Source organism: Leptosomus discolor, chromosome 1, assembly GCF_034619465.1.
Source record: "Leptosomus discolor isolate bLepDis1 chromosome 1, bLepDis1.hap2, whole genome shotgun sequence".
NCBI classification, from domain to species: domain Eukaryota; kingdom Metazoa; phylum Chordata; class Aves; order Leptosomiformes; family Leptosomidae; genus Leptosomus; species Leptosomus discolor.
In genome coordinates, this window is record NC_141391.1 from 4,252,936 (window position 1) to 4,272,396 (window position 19,461).

Here is a 19,461-nt window from a genome sequence, read left to right on the forward strand (position 1 = left end):
ATCCTTTGAGGTCCCTTCTGGATGTCACCTGTGAAAACCATACCTGGGGTACATGCCACCTGCGCATGTATTTTTCGTTAGTATAACACTACCCACTTGAAAAGCTTCCAATGCTTCCCAAGTCCTAACAAAGGAAGTTTCAGCCAGCCCCGCTAGGAATTGCTGCGTGTTGTCCTCATTTCACAGATTAGGAAACTGAGGAACAGGAAGGTGGCGAATATTCTTCTGGTCAGCCACACACGAGCATGGATGGATCTGCCCTGCCTTGATCCCTCATTTAGGTAACGAACATGATATGTACCTTCCTTCTCCCTCCCCTTATGGAAAGAAATCCCGGCTGTCTAATTCTATCACTGTGTAACAGGGTTTCTTGTGCAGTATCCAACATCTGGTTATAAATGTTGTTCTAAGCTCTTCTAGGGAAATCCTTAGGGTTTTTCTTTTTTTCACTCTCTCCTCTAACGCTTTATTGCTGGTGAATTTGGGCCGTGACGAATGGGAAACTTCGCCTGACTCTGCAGTTTCTCTCCCCTCTCGCTTTGGTCCCGCATACAAATGCGGCAGGTCCCTGGGGAGCAGCCAAGACTGCAGCACTCAGCCGGAGTGGCTGGCAGCAGGGTGTAAATGTCAAACGTACACCCCTGCTATTGCACAGAGAGGCTGCGATCCCGCCTCTGCTTCCCAGGGCTTTTCTCTCCTTCCCAGAATGTGAAGACAGTCATTGGGAGCATCTTTGCCTCTTGAGGACACCTGAGCCAGCAGACACCAATGGAAGACCTTGGCTCCCCTAATTCGCTGCTCAGCCCCTCTGTCGGTCTGTGGGAGGCTGTCTTCAGTGGGGATTTGATTTTGTGAAAAATGGGGCACCAGCTTGAGTGGCTGAACCCATCGAGGAGAGGGACCTCCTCCATCCCTAGGGTCAACTGTAAGATTGCAGTTTGTTGTTTACAAGACAAAAACGCTCAAATGTGTGATTAGTCTGAAGAAGTTCTGTGGTTTTGTGTACTCATTCAGTTTGGGGGCTTTGTTCTCAGTCAGACATCACCAGAGTGGAAACTTTTCTGAATGCCACCATGAAAAGGGCACAAGAATTATCTTCATAGTGGTCCCAGACAGCTCTCAAGCTCTGCTTCTTTGACCTCCCCAACCTGGGCTTGAAAGCTCAGCAGACCCTGCTTGAATTAATCTGCTGCTCCGTTTCTCTCTTTCAGCAGCTGGGAGCAGAGATGGACAAGATACTGGAAGCTGTGGTGATGTCCTCATACCCCAACAACGTGAAGCAGGGGCTTGTGAGGCGTGTCATTGAGGCATCGAAGCAGCCCATGGACAGTGAGCAATGCTGGTCCATGCTGGAGCTGTGTACCAAGCTTTACCTTACGGGGGACACCAAGTATAAAAGAGAGATTGGGAAAGAGGTTTTGGAGGTCTACGGCCACTACCATCCGGAGGAATTTGAGGAGTTCTTCAACGTCCGCTTCCTGCTGAGTCTCCTCCAGGAAGGCTATGGACCTCTGGGGAAAAGAAGCCATTACGTTCTTGATTATATCCAATTAGGACTGCAGTTTGTCTTGGAAAGCCCGTCAGCAAACAGCATCTTCAGCTTATTGAGGATCGAAGTGCTTCGGAAAGTCTGCGAGAGGCCCAGCCCCAAGCAATGTGCGAAGATCAGCAAACTCTTAACCCAGCATCCTCAGTGCATTCCCACGGGCAAACACCAGGTCTTGTTTTGTCAGCAGCTGATCCGGTGCATCGGGCAGTTCCAGTGCATCTCCGAGGGGGAAGAGGACATCATGGAGTTTTTGGAGCAGGTGAACAAAGTGAGCGGTCTGCTGCAGAGGATCTGGAGGACTCAGACCTCAGCCATCCTGCCCTCTTTGAAGGAGCTGTTCACCATCATTTCTTCAACAGGTAATTAAAAAAAAAAAAAAAAAAAGGCTGGGAATGTAAATGTTGTCTCTGTTGAAGTCAAATTTGATTAGTTTGACATCTTGCATGGTTCTCATCCACTCCAGAAATGCAGCCACACCTGAAATATAATAAACAAACATCCCTAAAAGTTACCCAGGGCTTTAAGCTAGGAAAACAATATCCCCCAAAACCGCACAGAGTCCGTACACAGGTATTGTTAACTGGGTTGAAATATTTGCAGCACAAGTTTGTGTGTTCAGCACTCTCCAGCATCAGCTGGGCTTACTGGAAAGCACCTTATCTGCGGCTGGTTAGAGTGGGACTTGACAGCTTTTAGAAATGTCACAGTCTTATGGCTGACTTGATGGGACCCCACAGCCTGCTCCCTACCAGAAACCAGGGAAAAAGCTAAGGAGTTATTTCTCACTGACCTACAGGTAGGAAGTCCTACTGTCTCTCTGGAGGTTGGTCATATCTTAAGGTAGGACAGAAGTTATTTATCCAACTTCTGAGGCCTGTAGGTTTTTGCAGAGAATCTCAGAAGATTTTTTTCGGAGGTACCAGTGTCGTGAAAGCCTGGACTCTGCCTGCAGGTGAGCTCCTGCTCCAGCTATTCCCAAGCCTACGAGGAGATGGGCTTTTCAGTGCCCTCTGTATGAAAGCCTCATCCTTTGGAGGGTGCTCCAGGCAGGCGAACCTGCAGTTGCACCCCATTGCAATTAGGGGCAGTACTTAGTATAAAGAGAGCACGCAGAGGAAATTTGGGACCCAGGGTTGGCCCAAGAACGTTCTTGTGCCTGTGATCTCTTCCTCCCTTTAGGCCATGTATGGCTTCATGCAGCAGCCCACCTGCTATGACACAACCTCGTTGTGTGCTACACTGGCGTTTGGGGAGTTGTCCTCCTTGCACAGCTAAGTGTGGACTCCACGTTGTTCATTTACCCCAGCTGACTATCTGCTCCATTTACAAAGGCAGAGATGATTTGGCTTTTAGAGACAAGAAACGACCTCGTGTGCCTGGTTTTCCTGGCGACTAACAGCTCCATTGCTGGTGCTCATCTGTGTCTTGCAGAGGAGCAGGAAGCGCCATCCAACGCCTTGGCCAGCGTGGTCCAGTTTGTCCCTCTGGAGCTCATGGATGGCGTCATAAGAAACCTAACCAATGATGACAGCATCACCGATGTGCAAATGATGACGGCCATCGGCAGGTAGGAGAAGCTGCGTTAGTGAACGTCATTCTCGGTTTGGAGAAAAAACCTGCCCTAAAGCTGCACTCGGTTGCTCTGTGCAGTGTTATCCCAACCAGTTTGGCTGGTGCTGTCTAGTGAGGCTGTGTGAGGAAAAAGGGAATTTTTGGATCCTTCCTTCCGGCTCTGAGGGCCTAGAGAACTAGAATAACGACTTTTTATTTTATTTATTATTGTTATTATTGTTGCTGTTGTTGTTATTATTATTATTTACTATTTTATTTGTTTGCTATTTCTTTTTTCTTAGAAATAAGTAGTGTTATGGGATGCCCAACATATGAAATCTTGAAGAATTTTGATTTTTTTCCAGAAGCTGTTGAGGGCCTTTTCTTCACACAAATCTCCGTTACAGAATTTCATGTTGATCCCTGTCTCCCTTCAGAAGGACATCATCCTAAATCACCAGTCACAGCTAAAAATCTTGGAGAGGGAGGTATGCCCAACTGTTTAAATGATCCCACCTTGACCTTTGTCAGATGAATGTGGTGCTGCTGGTCTGGATCTTGGTGCTGCACAATGTTTATCCCAGCCCTCTGTGTAGGCAGAGTCAATGGAGACCTCATGAAGGCATGATGAAAAGTAGTGGGTGAAATACTACCTGACATGCTAGACCTGGTCTTTGCAGAGCCAGTGCCCTCTTTGGCATCACCAGATCTTTCTTGCACACTTGTGACCAAATCCTACAGCTCCTCTGTGCTCCAGTGCCTTGCTCCACACTTGCTTAGGAGTAGCTTCAACCCATACTTGCCTTAGAGGTTTCCATTTAAATGGGTGATGTTCACATGCAGGGAGCTGCTGTGGCTTGATCTCGCTGGGAACATCTCTTTTCCTCTTGCTTCGGGGTTCGCATCCCCCCCAGTAAGGTTACACAACAGAAACACACATTATTCCTGGTGGGAACTTTATGCAGAAAGGGGTTGCGTCTTTTTGACTTGCTGGGGAAGGTCATGGTTTTCCCAGAGTCCAGAGCAATCCAAGACAAAAGATTCAGTTATCAGTTCAGTTCTTAACCCTCTTCTCCATCTTTTTCTCCTTCTGGGAAGCTGCTGCTGCGAGCTCCAGGCGATAAATCCTCTAAGAGCACCAGTGTCTAAATATAGAGGTTGCAAAATCAATTGCATCATTCCTTAAAACATTCTTTGTCACACAGAAGGATGAGTAAATGATTACTCAGAATTAGCCAAACATTAAGCAGAGCCTGCAAAATGCAATTAGGATCACTTAGGAGAAATGCAGAAGTTTTGGCGGCGTGTTTCTAGCAGATGGGTGCCCCAGAAAATGACACAACTCGTTGGCCTTTCGATGGGTGTGTGCTCTGCGCCTAGAAAATCAAAGAAAAATGTGTAAGTTGAAATGTTCTTTCAGCTTAGGATCCCTAACAAACTCGTTGCATACAGAAGTCTCTTCCTTCGAAGTCTGTGTATGGCAGTTAGTAGCAGGGAGATAAAGTGGACGTGGGGTGGAGCTTCTGATGAAGCGTTTGAAGAACAAAGAGTGGTAAAGAAAAAGCAAGCCTGGCACCTGCTGGTGTAAGTGTACACCACAGTCTCTTTTAGAGGACTTCTTTTAGTTTGTCTCTTTTCAGGTAAACTTTGTTAATGTGCAGCCATGACTTCACAAGTATTCACTGATTTGGTTTTTTAATTGCCTTTTTTTTTTTTTTTTTATGGGGGTGTATCTGTTTCAAAGAGCCCAGGTCCAGGTGAAGAAGACATCTGCTGTCGCACAGGGATGGAGGCACTTACTACCTCTGGAAATCAGGATCTGAGCTTTTGAAAGCTTAGCCTGCCAAAGCAATGGCTCCTTTGGAAAATTAGGGCACTGACTTCCAAAACAGTTGTGGATCTGGCAAAGTGGAAAGTACAACGTAAACTTAAAATGTAATTTGTTCCTACTGTAGCAATGCAGGCAGACAGCAGGCAGGACTGTGACTTGGCCACTAATGCTGGTAAAAAATAGCTTAAAGCAGACAAGGTTACTTTATGCCTGTGTGAAAGAAGATAGGGTGAAGAGGGACCTTTGGATCTCTGGATCCATCTCCCTGCTTCATAGATGTTGACGTTATAGACCCCTTTCATGAATGTTCAACCATACTCCTCAAAGCAGGAAGGACTTTTGCTCCCGCTGCTCCTCTTTCATAGCTGTTTCACCACTGGGTTGCTTTAATTGTTCGAATCTCTCTTCTAATAGCCACCCGACATGTATTTCTGGCCATCTTATAGTTCATTTGATCTTATGCCAACATAAATGGCTGAAATAGCTCTTTTCCCTCCCTGGTGTTTATTCCGTCCCTGTGTGCATGCAGAGCAGTCCCTTCCCGTCTCTGCTTTCCTGTGGCTGCGCTAAACAAGACAGGTTATTTTCAGCTTTCATTTCTTCATTTCCCTGACTGCATTAACAGGCTTTTCCAACACTTGCTCCCACTTCAGTTCGTGGGTCTTGGAAATGGATGGTGATGTTTGTGCCCCGTGTTCCAGGTGTGGTTTATCATGGCCTTAGACGACAGCTTGAGAGGTCATTGTTTTGCCATAGAAAAGACCTTTTCTTCTGCACCACAGCTGGTCTTTTCTGTGGCTACTCTTACACTGGGAACTTGTAGTCACCTGCTGTCTGGCTGGTCGTCTTCAAGCAGACGAGTTGTCGTCACGTAGCATCCATTTCTTGTGCCTTGCATGCATTTTGAATCAATACATTTCCTCCCAGTTCTACATTTCTAATCCTGAGGGTCTTCCTCGTGATACCTTGATCCTTCTCTTGTGTTGATGATGCCTCCCAGCTTTGCATCATCACAAATTTCACGGCCAAGTTCAGGATGTTTGTTCTAACATTGTTAGATCCTGAAGAATGTTGCTTGTAACCTCCTTTCAGATAGCGAGTCAGATAGGATCTATTTCTGTGCTTTGACTAGGAGTTCAGATATCCCGACAAACTTGTCTTTGGCACCCCTGGTAACCCCCTGTGGCATGCTATCCTTTCTTCCCAGTCATCCCTTCATCGCCCGTCTTCATTATAGGAACTGTCTTCCTATTCTTCCCACATAAAACACCGTGACAAAGTTAATGGAGTCATTAAAACTCATCAGAGTTGAATTTTACATGTTGGAAACCCCCAGCTCCTCCTGTTTGGAGTTCATGAGCTCTTGGTGTTTTGCTTTCATTATCAGTTGTCTTTGCTCTTGTTTCCATTCTCAAATCTTCTATCTGCCTCCTCTTTGTCACCCTGATTGATTCCTTCCTCTTGCTGAAAATGGAGGCAGGGGATGTATTTAGTTGGGAAGCCACATCTAGAGGCCATATCATATCTTTAATCACCATCACATCCTCTGTATACAGTGATTGCATGGCTTTCCTTATTCTCCTCTGATGCAAATGCCTGCGGAAGCTTTTCTGGTATTTGCTTATTTATCCAACTTGGCTTGGCTTTTGGTATTTCTCAACATCCCAGCGTATTCTGCTCTTCAAGCTTTCATTACTGGGTAGCCTTTTATTTTTCCAGTTCCTTGTAGACTCCACTTATTGCTGCTCTTTGCCTTGTGGTAGTTAGTTACCTGTGTTCCCTTCACATATTTTGCACGAGATGCAGTCTGATAAGCAAAAGGGTAAGATAGCTGGACTGGGGTGGGAGACTGAAGATCTGGGATATCTTCAAATCAAAGGTACTGAAATAGTTAGCAAAGTTTGACCCTTGGAGATCCCAAGCTTAGTTACTTCCCATTTTTGTTTAACATTAAGTTTAAACAGAAGCAATGTGTCATCACTTAGTCTGAGGTTAGTTTTTATGAGTAAAGTACTTATTACTCGCAGACATATGACAACATGTTGGTTGGGTGGCTGTAGATGAAATTTGTTAGCTGTGACATTCAGGAATATCTGGCTTCTGTTGAGGTTACCAGCATTTTTTTTTTTTAATGTGTTTCTGGAAAGCAATCTTTTCCACACAGAGAATTGAAAGATCTGAATCTCAGTGTTTTTCCTTACCAGTAACAATGCAGAGATCATCCCAGTATCACTTGTTTTCTAATGGCGACAAGGCAGAGACCTTGATCAACGCCTCATGCAGGTGGTATATAGAGCACCGTACCAGGGCTAAAAAGTTGGACTCAAGTTGACTGAAGTTAATGGAAGAAATCCCCACTTTCTTCTGTGGACTTGGGTCTGGTCCTCTGATGAACCACATCGTGGTGATGACATTGGGGTAATTCCACTTCAGGCTCTGCTGTGCTTTGAATCAAATGTGAAATGCCTTATGAAGAGCCCATCTCCCACTGACTAGACCTGAATTTGGAGGAGGTTTAAACCAGAGCGGAGTTTGGCTTTCACAATACGTGCATTGAATTTACTTTAAGAGTTTGTATTTCATTTCAGGATGATTGACTGGGTGTCCTGGCCCCTGGGAAAGAACATAGACAAGTGGATCATTGCTCTGCTGAAGGGTTTGGCTGCGGTGAAAAAGTTCAGCATCTTGATTGAAGTTACTCTTTCGAAAATCGAAAAGGTCAGTGGGCTCTTTTAAACATGAATGTGAACCACAGGCTTCTCCTTGCAGCTGAGAGGTCTTCTGGCCTTTCAGCTGAATGAGGATGAGATGTGACTTGAGATGTACAGAAAAGAGTGTGCTGTCCCAAGGGGTTTTGAAGGGACCGTTGGGTCCCCTGCACCCTCTTGCGAATGCCGCATTGCTGCGTACGGTGGTGGGCTGACACTGTTTTTGCGGCTAGGAATGATGTTCTCCAGAACAACCTGCAGTTGTTTTGGTAGGCAGAGGTACTGATATCGTAAAGGTTGTGAAATAAAAGAAGCCAAGGATTTTTCAAGCGTACAAACCACTTTCCTTCACAAACGATGGAGCTGAGCTCTTGTAAAACCTGACTTTGGCAAGGTGACATACCCTCCTTCAGCTGTGCCTGGATCAGTGCTGGCTGGCACAGGCAAAATACATACCAGTGAGCATATTAACAGTCCACACAGTCACAGGTCAGTTTTAAAGCCTGTGCCCTGGCCTTAGTTCATTTACTAGCACAGATAAAGCCACCACTGCCGTTGCCATCACCTGTTTTGGCAGTGAGTACTTGTGGCACTCTGAAAACTGTGGGACCGAGCGCTGAAATTGGTTGCCACTTTAAAAACGTTTTCCATGCTGCGGTCCTGCTGTTCCTCCCTTTGTATAGTGGGGACAACACCTGGCTGAGCCTCCAGTGGAAGTCACCCTAGAAGTTATCAAGACCGTAATTACCAGTGTTGGAACATTATCAATAACTGCATTTGTCTCTGTGATTCCCCCACTTGCATTGAGCAGTGCGAGAGTGGCCAAGCATCCCTGGCTTTTCTTCATCTTTCCTTTTGTTGCTAATGCACAGGAAAGGGACACAGCCCTTAAAATAACATGTGATTTTTGGAAGCTCTCAAAAGTATGATCTGAAAGGGGTAGAGGGCATTGTCAAAGCAGGATAAATATCATTACTTGGCTTTTGAAAAAGGCCTTTGCTTTCTATCTCTTTGCCTGAAAGGTTAGTGATAAAGTTCCAAATATCACAATAAAATGCACATTTGAGAAAATCTGGCATCCCTCTGTGCTTGCATGGCCTTGTGCGTCCGGAGGTACGGAGATGCATCTGTGTTACAGAGGTCTGAATATCACTGTGCCAGGCGTTGCACAAGCCTGAAAGAGTGAGGGTGACCCACGTGGCATTTTTAGGATGCCCTGAGGCCATGCTCTGGACAGGAGATGTCTCTGGAGACCTGGCTGCAGGCTGCTTGCTTCAACATCCAGCGTGGAGCAGGAACAGACCAGCATCTGTGGTAGATGCCCAGTGCCTCTCTTTCCTGCCGGCCCTTTCTCCTCCTGTTGCGGTGCCATCCTGCCTTCTCATTTGCTTTTCTTCTCCCCCACCAGGTCTTCTCCAAGTTGCTGTACCCCGTCGTGAGAGAGGGGGCTTTGTCTGTCCTGCAGTACATGCTGCTGAGCTTCCAGCACTCCCATGAGGCATTTCACTTGGTGAGATTGCGTCTGGCACTCAGACAAGGGCATTACCCTGAGTGTAACCATGCCGTGGGGCAACGCACGTGGGAGGGAACCTAAGGTGCTGAGATATTGGGGAATAGTTCCCTCACCTGCTTGATTTCACTGAGTGGTGTAAACCCATCTCTGTCCGTCCACCTGTAGCCTGACCCAGCAGGCGCAGCCCAACTGTTTAATTTTTGAGCGCCACGGAGCCGGTGCTGAGATGTGGTGGCAAGTCCTGAGCCTAAAAGGAGTTGATTGCCACAGACAGGGCAACCACCGTGTCGGAGAGCAAGGTGCAGAGAAGTGAGGCTTTACTTTCTTCTCTCATGGTTCCTCCCATTTGTCTTGAGGCTTACCAGATGGATGGCTCATCTCCAGGGATACATCAGTATAAAGCTGGTTGGGGCTTGGCCCTTCTGGATTCAAAATGTGTGCAATGTGTGCACGCTCCCGTTTTTTTTTCTGCAGTGTTCTACCAGCTGGAGGAATGACCTCTATGGGCAAGGGCATCTCCATGGTCCTCTCTCAGCTCCAAAGCCCACCAGCCGAGGATGCAGTTAATGCAAATATATTGGATGGCCTCTCAAGCCACGCTGAGGGGCTCGTCAGCAGTGGCTGTAGTGCTCTTGCAGTCGTTTTAACCTGGTCTTTGCCAGCCCTGCAGGTGGAAGAGGAGGTTCCCCTCTTCTCTGTTCTTGCTCTTAGACCACTTCTCCCAATCACTCTCCCTTGTGCTGAGCCATTTGTATGGCCATGTGCTGAACTGTGTTGTAAAAGGAGCCCAGGTGAAGCCTAACCTAGCAGAAATTCCTGATGGTTGGGATTGCCCAGCTTGGTCTGGGTCTGGGCCAGCCACAAACCTGCACCATTGCATTTACCTGGAGAAGGAAAGGGGAGGAGATGGAGGGGTGGCCTGGGGCAGGAAGGTAAGTGGGACTACACTGACCCAGGCTGGCTTAGGATGTGTTTTCATGGGCAGGTTTGGAAGATACAGCTCCATATTTGTTCCCACCCTTTCAGCTGAGGTGTGCAGTTGTTGCCACTGGCTTTGGGATATGTCAGGTGAAGCCTTTGCATTGAGACCATCTCAGAGGGCTCAGGCAGTGGAGGACAGGGAATATGTTCTTAAACAGCCCTTGCTGTTTCCTAAGCAGGTGCCTGACTGTCCGTTGGACTCAATGGGCCCCATCCTACCTGTGACCTCAAATTGTCACCAGTATGTGGCACCCATTACTGTTTCTTGAAGTGATGGGTTGTCTGTCAAAGCATTGCACAGCATCAGTGCAATAAGACTTGAAGGCTGGACCAGAACACTTCTGCTTCATGAATTCTCCTGTGTTAAAAGGAGACCTAAATGCTGCTAAACCCACTTTTAGCAGCATTTGAACCCCCTTTTTTCATTTCCACAGTGATATTTTGTGTTTTGTTTTGCTGTTGACACTAAGGCACGGCTCTGCTTCTTGCTGGCGTTGCCCCTGGAATGCTGTAATTAAAAAGCAAGGCTGAAGGCAAAGGCATGCTTGCAGTGATTGAACTGATAACAGCAGTAATGGAAAATCACTCATATTAGTGTTATACTTTTTTGTTAAAGCCCTTACATTTGGCTTTTCACCTAAAGTTCATGGAATAAACAGATAAGGCTGGAAAAAAGCAGAGCTAGCCAACATTGTCAACTGGTGCTTTTTCACTCCTCAGCTGGAGACGCTTTAAATGAGCCTGAACTTCTTGAGAAACTCTTCGGTTTCTAAAAATAGGTTCATTCCAACGGATTGTCTTCAGTTGGGCGTCCAAATTTTGAAATACTCCAAAAGCTGTTGGCTGCTTTTGGCTTGAAGTTTCTATCTGGAGCCCAGTGAGCATAAATTTCCTCCCCTATTTTTAAAAAAAAACAGGGCACAAACTTGTCTTGCTTCTTATCTTTTTGTGTTTGCCTTGGCACTTTGGAAGGGTTTTGACAATTGTTCCCATCACAGCTTGGCAAAATACTGGTGTATAAAATGGTACTGGGATTAATTTGCTTCCCCAACAAAACTCTTCTGTTGGAAAGGAAACAGTTAAAGTCACCAACATTTTGAGGAGAAAGAAAAAGGCAGGGAGAAAGAAGAGAGGAAGATGAAGGGATTCAGACAGCACCAGGAAATGGCCTTCACTCCAGGATTGTTCTGGGGTAAAAATAACATAAAATATAAATATGAAAAAGGTTGCGTAAGTGCCCAGGGTCACTCTAGCACATCTGCAGGGTTGGAAATAGGTTATTAATTCTCTGTGCAGCTGCGGGGTCAGCAGAGGGGGCCTGTGAGCAGCGTATCGTTTGCGTTTGCGTCTGCTTGTTCATTTTTAAATTTTCTGGATGAAAGCAAAATAACAAACGTGCTGTTTCTGTGCCGGTCGCCACCCATCCGACCGTACCAATTCCAGTTCAGTTTATACAGCGTAAAATAAAATGGAGCACACCAGGCAACCCTTCTTGTAGGCTAATTCGTCTGTCTTGCAGGTTTGAATCCCTGCCCTTGGCAGTCAGAGTGCAACACTCCTTTTGCACCGTGGGTGTGTGATTTAGTAGAGACTGACCTGCACAAAGAATGGTGATCGCAGCACGGCAAAGCGGCAGCACAGACCGGCAGGTGTCATGAGCCATGAGACCCTCGAAAGTCCGTAGCGCTACTAAAGTCAACAGAAGAGTTGCTGTTAAGTTCATAGGGTGAAGGATGAAGTCCAGGTGGGACTGAAGTCAACTCTTGTTGACTGTCCTTTCTGCCTGGGGGTGAATTTCGTTCCTCTGCCTGTGTGTTAAAGCTCTGTGAGTAACGTGGAGTCATTTTTGATGCAGTGAATTTTCCTTTTCCAGCTGCTCCCTCACATCCCCAGGCTGGTGGCCTCTCTGAGGAAGGAGGACTCCAACTCAGCCACCAGCTCCCTGGAGCAACTGGCTGAGCTCATCCACTGCATGTTCTTCCGCTTCTCAGGATTTCCAGATCTCTACGAACCAGTCCTAGAAGCCGTTAAAGTAAGACATAGACCTCTTGGCCATTTTCTGGTTTCCATATGGAAGTAGCATCTTAGTTGGCAGCCTAGTGCAGAGGGACTGCCCTACTGGTAGGGATGTCCTCACCTCCACATGTCAAATTGTGATAGAAGAAGGGGTTTAAAAGTCTGAGTTTGAGCCCTACGTAGGCAAGTCGAGGGCAGATACTTCTCTTACGGTGGGCCTGCAGAAGTCCTGGTTGTGCCTGTGGGTTTTAGCTATACTTTTAATCTTGAATGCCTCTCAAGTACTACTACTAGCAGCTAAATACTTCCTTGCATGGATGCATGTTCATGTGGAGAGTAGTAGAAATGAGTTGCTTGAACACCTCTAGCAAAGGAGTCTCGCAGCTCCCCGTTACTAGTTCTTCACGTGGAAAGATAACGGTTCGTAACACAGATCTCTCTTTCCAAGACTCTTCCTATTCCAAATGAAGACCAGATTAAACATCTCTTGGGGCAAAATGCTTGGACCTCCCAGAAGAACGAGCTGGCCTGCTTCTACCCACGCCTGGCGTCCAAATCGGAGACGGGCAAGATCGGGTTAATTAACTTGGGAAACACCTGCTACATGAACAGCATCATACAGTCGCTTTTCATGGCTTCGGAGTGAGTTTTTGCTCCTTTGCTCCCACTCAGGACTGCTCCAGGGGTTGCTCATCGCGTCCCGCACTGATTTTCCATCTTACACTTTGCATTTCTGCTTTTCTTTTGCAGCTTTCGACATTCGGTGTTGAATTTAACCGAGGGCAACTCCCAGCCCCTGATGACAAAGCTTCAGTGGCTCTTTGCGTTTTTGGAGCACAGTCAGGTAATTATTTCATGTTCTAGTTATTTGTTTGGACTGTCGGCTGCGGAAAAGCTCGTCTCCAAGTTGCTTCCTGCCGGCTCCAACGGGCTGATAAGGAGCTGTGGATCTTGGTGGGTTTTTATAACGGGACAAATTTTGTTTATATGAAAGAGGCTAACTTTGGGGGTGGAGGAGGCGAGCTTCTGTTACCCATGAAAGTGAGCTGTGTTCACACCAGGCTGCTTGTCTTCAGCCTGTGGTCTTCCTGGGTTGGACTGATGCAATAGCTAATGGTTTTGACAGTGAAATCTGGTAATAATTTACATATGTGGCCAGCTGAAAAGTCTGGTGGTCTAAAGCAGAGGTTTTTGTTTCTTGCTATGCAGCAAGGAAAGAAACTGGAGCAGCTCGCTTGTCCCCTTGCTTCACTGGAAAGCACAAGCAATTGATGAAAACTACCTTAAAAGTGGTTTTGTTAAAAGAATAATAATAAAAGACCTCCTTAGATTCCAAATGGTTTGAATCTTCTGTATGGGAGGGAAAATAAAATAAAAATAACACCCTTAAACAAATTAATTATGAATGCTTTCTTGACGAACATGAAATTTAATACGAGTGAATCCTGGAGATACAGCTAGGTCATATCTAGCTCCTCTCTTGAAAATATATCTTTCTGTCCCTAGAAAGACATGATTTTGAAAGTCCAGTGGATTTTCCCTTGCTGTGAAACCACTCATCCGGGCTTCTCTGTTTCTGAGGCCTTGACTGATGGAGCTGCCTTGTTGCATTGTGGTGCTACGTCATTACAGATGACTTCTGGGGGAAAAAAGTAGACAGCCTGTTAAATTTAATATTTGGTCACAGAACAGTCTAGTTTTTGATGGCAGACTGGGGTGTCTGTGATCTGTGATGAGCAAATACAGAAGCACATTTGCTTGTTGTGTACTTTACGGTTAATAGTTTCCTGCTAATTTCCTAATAACCTTCGAGTTATTTTTCTTTGAGCTGTTCTTAAAGTCACTTCTTTGCTGAAGATGGGTCTTTTTCCATGTTAATTAGACAGCAGCTTCCTAACGGCAGTGATTACATTAGCTGGTCATGCAGATTACCTGCCTGCAGTCATCGGAATGACAGGTGGAAGTTTAGTGGATTTTTTGCTTTGTTTTTTTTTTTTGTTTTTTTTTAAAAAAAGGGATTTGGTGAGAGAGATCCTGATTGAATTAAATGCAGCATCAAATTAAATTCAGGCTGAATTAAGTAGAAGTCTCTGGATCAGGCCAATAAACCGTTTTAAAATTGAAGGAAGAAATAAACACATGGATATTTTATTTTCTAGAAGTATATGTAAAATAATGGCTGAAATTCATCCTTATGGTCCTGGCTTTCAGCAAACCAAGAAAATCTTCCCGTGCACTGGGATTAGCCCTTGCAGGGGAAAAAAAAAAGGGACCGTATCAGGCGCACAAGCGCACCCTGCTCACGGTCAAGCAGCCCGAAAGACCCTCCTCTTCCCTCTCCTTCCCCCCCATGTGAAATGAGAACCAGATCACCGGGGTTAAAAGCACTTCTCCTTCTTCTGTGTTACCGCCAGCGACCTGCCATCTCACCTGAGAGCTTCCTCTCTGCCTCCTGGCCGCCCTGGTTCACCCCCGGCGCTCAGCAGGACTGCTCGGAGTATCTCAAGTACTTGCTGGACCGGTACGTGGCAAGCGCCGTGATTTTGGGGCCTGGTGACAACAGCATCCCTAGACCTGACCTGATGTTTAATGCTGGCCCACGTGCAAACAGGGCAAGCAGCTTGAGACCTGGAGGAGTTGGCTGTGTGTGGAGGCTTGGGGTGAAGGATGGTGAGACCGGTCCGGGACTCCTTGATAAAACCCTGTTCGGGCTGGCTGAGGGGTAAGGTCAGAACTTAGTTCAGCTTGAAAATTTCTGCCTTTGTGCTGAAGGCGAAAGGAATTGTACTGACTTTAGAGATTTGCCTGACAAGCCACTCAGCCTCCTTAGTAAAATGTTGGTTTTTGCCTTTCTCTTACCTAGAAATCCCAAATCTCCCGTCCCAGCGATCCCTCTCGAAGCGGGGGGGTCAGTGGCACATGGAAACCTCAGGTTCCCAAATCCTGCCCAACTCCTTCCCACCTTCCTCCCGCAGCACCAGATCCCTGGGCACAGGCAGGGTAACCCAGACTGACCCCTTGGAGTGAAGAACAGAAACCCTATTTTAGAAACTACCTCTTGGTGTTGTATCGATGCATAATGCAGCCTTTTTTTTTTCCCCTGCCAAAGATTACATGAAGAAGAAAAAACTGGAAAAAGGATCTACCAGAAACTCAAGGAATCCAGCTTGATGTCTCAGGCAGTGGAGCATCATTACTTAAACAAGACATTGATTGAGAAGATGTTTGGGGGTAAAATGATGACAAAGATCCGCTGCTTGAAGTGTCTGAATGTCTCCTCCCGAGAAGAAGCCTTCACAGACCTGTCCCTGGCTTTTCCACCACCCGACAGGCATGTGCGGGGCAGCACGTCTGTTTTACCAGTGGAAGAAATCGGCCCACAGTTTATTGAGCCTCCTGAAAACCCAAGCCAGCTTATGGGGTCTCCCTGGATCCGGAGGAAGGCCCCCATGGTCAGAGACCTTGCCGCCCCACCGGTGCCAGTGGAAACATTGGGTTTCCAGGAGCCAGGAGAAGCGGCAAATCCCTTAAGTCGTGATGCCGTTGGTGTGGATGCAGCCAAAGACCCTCTCTCAGCTTTTGGGGAGCAGGGATGTGCTCCCAAGGACTCTAGATCCGTCCCAGATTTAATCAACTATTTTCTATCCCCGGAGAGACTGACAGCAGAGAATAAATACCACTGTGAGAAATGTGCATCCTTGCAGGATGCTGAGAAGGTGGCGGAGCTGACAGAAGGTCCACACTACCTCATCCTCACGCTGCTGCGGTTCTCCTTTGACCCGCGGACTATGAAGAGGAAGAAGATCTTGGACAACGTCTCCATCCCCGTGGTGCTCAAGCTACCTGTCCTTGTTACCCCGGAGGAAAACGAGGAGGTTTGCCGGCGTGGGAAGGACAGGGCTGCCCCGGGAAGTGGCTTCATGTCTGTCGTGTACGACCTCTGCAGTGTGGTGGTGCATTCAGGTATCTCCTCCGAGAGCGGCCACTACTACTGCTACTCCAGGGAGTGCACCGAGACCATCCCCCAGGGGCAGCCACGGGACGGGGTGCCGAAACCGACCCCCGACAAGCAGTTGGACTTTGAAATCCAGTGGTACCTCTTCAATGACACCAGGGTTTCCTTCTCCTCCTTCGAATCAGTCAGCAACGTTACCTCTTTCTTCCCCAAGGACACTGCCTACGTCCTCTTCTACAGGCAGCGGCCGGGCAGGCAGAGCTGCCTGCTGCACGAGGCTCTGGCCGAGGCCAGCTGCCTGCACGGCGAACCCTCCCTCCATAAGGACTTGATGGAAGCCATTTCCAAAGATAACATCCTCTACTTGCAGGTAACTCCCGCGGCTGAGCACAGCAGGGTGCGATCCTGCGGCTGCCCGCCCCGCGGGGCCACCTTCCCACCCATCCGGGTAGCCGCAGGGTCGCATCCTGCGGATACACCCACGCGTGCAGGCACCCGCCTGCCCCCTGAAGCCAAACCCCTTTTCCTTCTGAGCACCTGGGTGTAAACAGGTTGCAGTTTCCCGATGAAATTGGGTGTTGAGGTTGGTGCAAGACACCTCGTGGGTGTGCTGGGGGTTGGCTTGCTGTTGCCCGCCCCAGGCAGCTCTGCCTGAAATTTGCCCCTAAGTGCCTTGGAAAGGTGGGTGAGCTGGGAATACAAGCTAGAACAGATTTCATTCAACTGGTGGAGTTCAGCGCTCTCCGTACAGCAGTGTCCTGTAGGACATGAGCAGCGCCTGGGGGAATTTGAGGGGTCCCACCTCTCCAGAGGTGACACAGAAGGGGCTGTTTGTTGATCGCTGAAAAGATGCAATGCTTTCCTGCATCCCTCCCGCCGAGCTCTAGAGAGGAACACGTGGCCTTCTCACCCTGGTTTAATTTGGAGGAGGCTCCCAGGGGCAACCAAACAGGCTCCAGGTTCCTTGAGAAAGGTGGGAACAACCCCCCACCCGGGTCATTTAGCTGCAGATACCCTTGTGTTATTTCTCCCCCTTCCTTCTCCCAGGAGCAGGAAAAAGAAGCAAGGAACAGAGCCGCCTACATTTCTGCTTTGCCCAAATCCCCGCTGTGGTGGAGAGACTTTGACAGGGACAAGGATGATGACAGCTCGTCTGGGGGCTGCAGCCCGGCAGCGGGCGGGGGCGGATCCGGCTCCTTTCATGGACTTGTCTTCTAGCCAATGGGTTAAACCAGATAGTCAATGTCCATGGGGCCAACCCGAAGCCAGAGGCTCCTCTTCCTCACCCTGATGACAGCGAGCATCTTGGAGGAGGATTTGGGGAACAATTCAATGGAAAAGGACTCAGGGGCTTATTTGGAGGCGCCCAGAGGGTCCCACCGCTTCCTATGCACTTGGTCTTCACGCCTTAATGTAACTAAGCTAACGCGGAGATGAGCAGCTGCCAACAGCTCGAAGAAGTGCCCTTTTGCTTCAGCGTAGCCGTGTCTTGCCTGCTGTGAGCCATGCCACCAGCCTGGGGAGGGGACAGGGATGGGGCTGAAGAGGGACCCAGTGGAGCCCCAGCGATGGAGATGTCCCGTGCACACCCAGTTTGCAGCCCTTCCTCTGCCGCTGAGTCGGTTTTGGGGGGACCTCTGCTTGGCTGGGTTTTTTTAATGTGGTTTGGAGAACCCACCTTGACACACCTCTAAAGGTAGAAAAAGGCTGGAAAGGCGGAAAGATGCTGAGCAGCCAATGTGGCCACACTGATCTGGTGGGGAGGTGAGCTTGCAAGCCTGCTTGGTCACAGCGAGCAGTGCCAGGTCGACCAAAGGGGTTTGCAAAGCACCCGAAAGTGACTGAGGGGCCCAGACCCCTCCAGCCAAGAGAGACTGACTTGGTCCAGTTGGGGTTTTTTGGGCTCCAACAAAGCCCTGTTGTGTTACTGGTGACCTCTGGATGCTGTTGGCAGGCCCAGACACACAGCTGTTTGTCCGGACGCGTCTTTAGGACTCGGTTAGCCTCTTTCTGCTGCTGTCATCTCATGGCTTTCTGGGCTGGATCTGTGCTTTAAAACTTGGGCTTTCCTTTGGGATACCTTGACAAATGGCAGAGCCCCAGATACCTCAGCAAATGACAGAGCCCCCCCCTAAACCTGCTAGCTATTTTTTTTTTAAATGCTCATTTGCAAGGAGAATAGCCCGAGCAGATATATCAACCTGATATAAATATGTACTATGTAAACCAATGTATCATATAAATCAGTAAAGGGACAGGGGCTGATTTGGGTGGCAGGAGGCCAATCCAAGCCCCAGGCAGCACATCTACAGGACCGTGTCTCCCTCCCATGTCCTTCCTCAGCCATTGTCCCTGCCTGCTGCTTGCTCGCGCCTGTAGTAGAGATTTCTGTAGTGGAGATTTCTCTAGCTCAAGTGGCAGAGACTTGTGCCTTAGGTCCTGGGTGCAGGGCCTAATCCTGACCGTGGGGTATCAGGGTGGGAATGTTGTGTTGCCGTGGAGGAAAAGGCAAAGCACAGACATTGCTAAGGATAATGCAGAAAGTCTGCTAGAGAGGACACTTGGGATCAAATCTCTGGCGTGTACTATCATATTCTTTTATTGCCTTTCCTATATATAAATAAAGGAAATTAATTAATTCAATATAGAGGCTTGGTGTCTTACTGCAATACTCATAGCTATTGGGCTGATGGGTCAAAAAAAGAGGTGGAAAGACTGGTGGGAGGTGAGCATCCAGCCTCACAGACACAGGACAACCCTGCAGAGTGGTGGCTTGGAAGAGGGGAGCAGGCGGAGGTGGGATGGGGACCCCCGGCCCGGAGCTGGGTGCCCTCCGAATGCAGATCACAATCCTATTAGTGGGGTTTTGTAGGTGAGCAGTGAAGTGTGTTCGTGGTATGTAAGTCTGCTAGACTTAAAGTGGTGCTAAGAGGAAATAAATATGGACCCAAAGCTGAAGTTAGAGAAAAAAGTACAGTGTTTCCTGGTATTATTAATAGACTTTTATGAACCTCCTGTCCAAAGAGGTTGCCAAAAGCTTCCATGGTGCTTTTGTGCCAGCTCCTTGCTTTGTGCTGGAGTGTCACCTGGAGGCGTTGTCTGGGCCATGTGCTGGAAGGTGCTTTTGCAGGAAACCGTCTCTGCCTCGATGAGATCCTAATCTAAACAATCAAGGCAGATAATCAACCCAACGTGGAAAATGGAGAGGCTGTATCATAGCTGCGCTTTTCCCTGAATATGTCTTGTTTTTTTCCCCAACATTTTCTAAGAGGAGCACAGGCAAACTGGATGCGGTGCTCAGCATGGATGGCAGCCTGGGTAGCTTCAACGGGGTGGTCTGGTTTAGTCCCTGTTCAT

General features: G+C 47.9%; 1 protein-coding gene across 1 annotated transcript; it reads left to right on the plus strand.

The window, feature by feature from the left end:
* The first annotated feature begins 1,226 nt into the window (after positions 1–1,226).
* On the plus strand, positions 1,227–17,322 carry USP35 (ubiquitin specific peptidase 35). Its single transcript, XM_009949661.2, has 10 exons — positions 1,227–1,908; positions 2,981–3,116; positions 7,520–7,649; positions 9,048–9,149; positions 12,007–12,165; positions 12,598–12,791; positions 12,900–12,993; positions 14,564–14,670; positions 15,259–16,474; positions 17,152–17,322. The coding sequence occupies exons 1-10, from the start codon at positions 1,227–1,229 to the stop codon at positions 17,320–17,322; spliced, it is 2,991 nt and encodes a 996-aa protein (XP_009947963.2).
* The last annotated feature ends 2,139 nt before the right edge of the window (positions 17,323–19,461 follow it).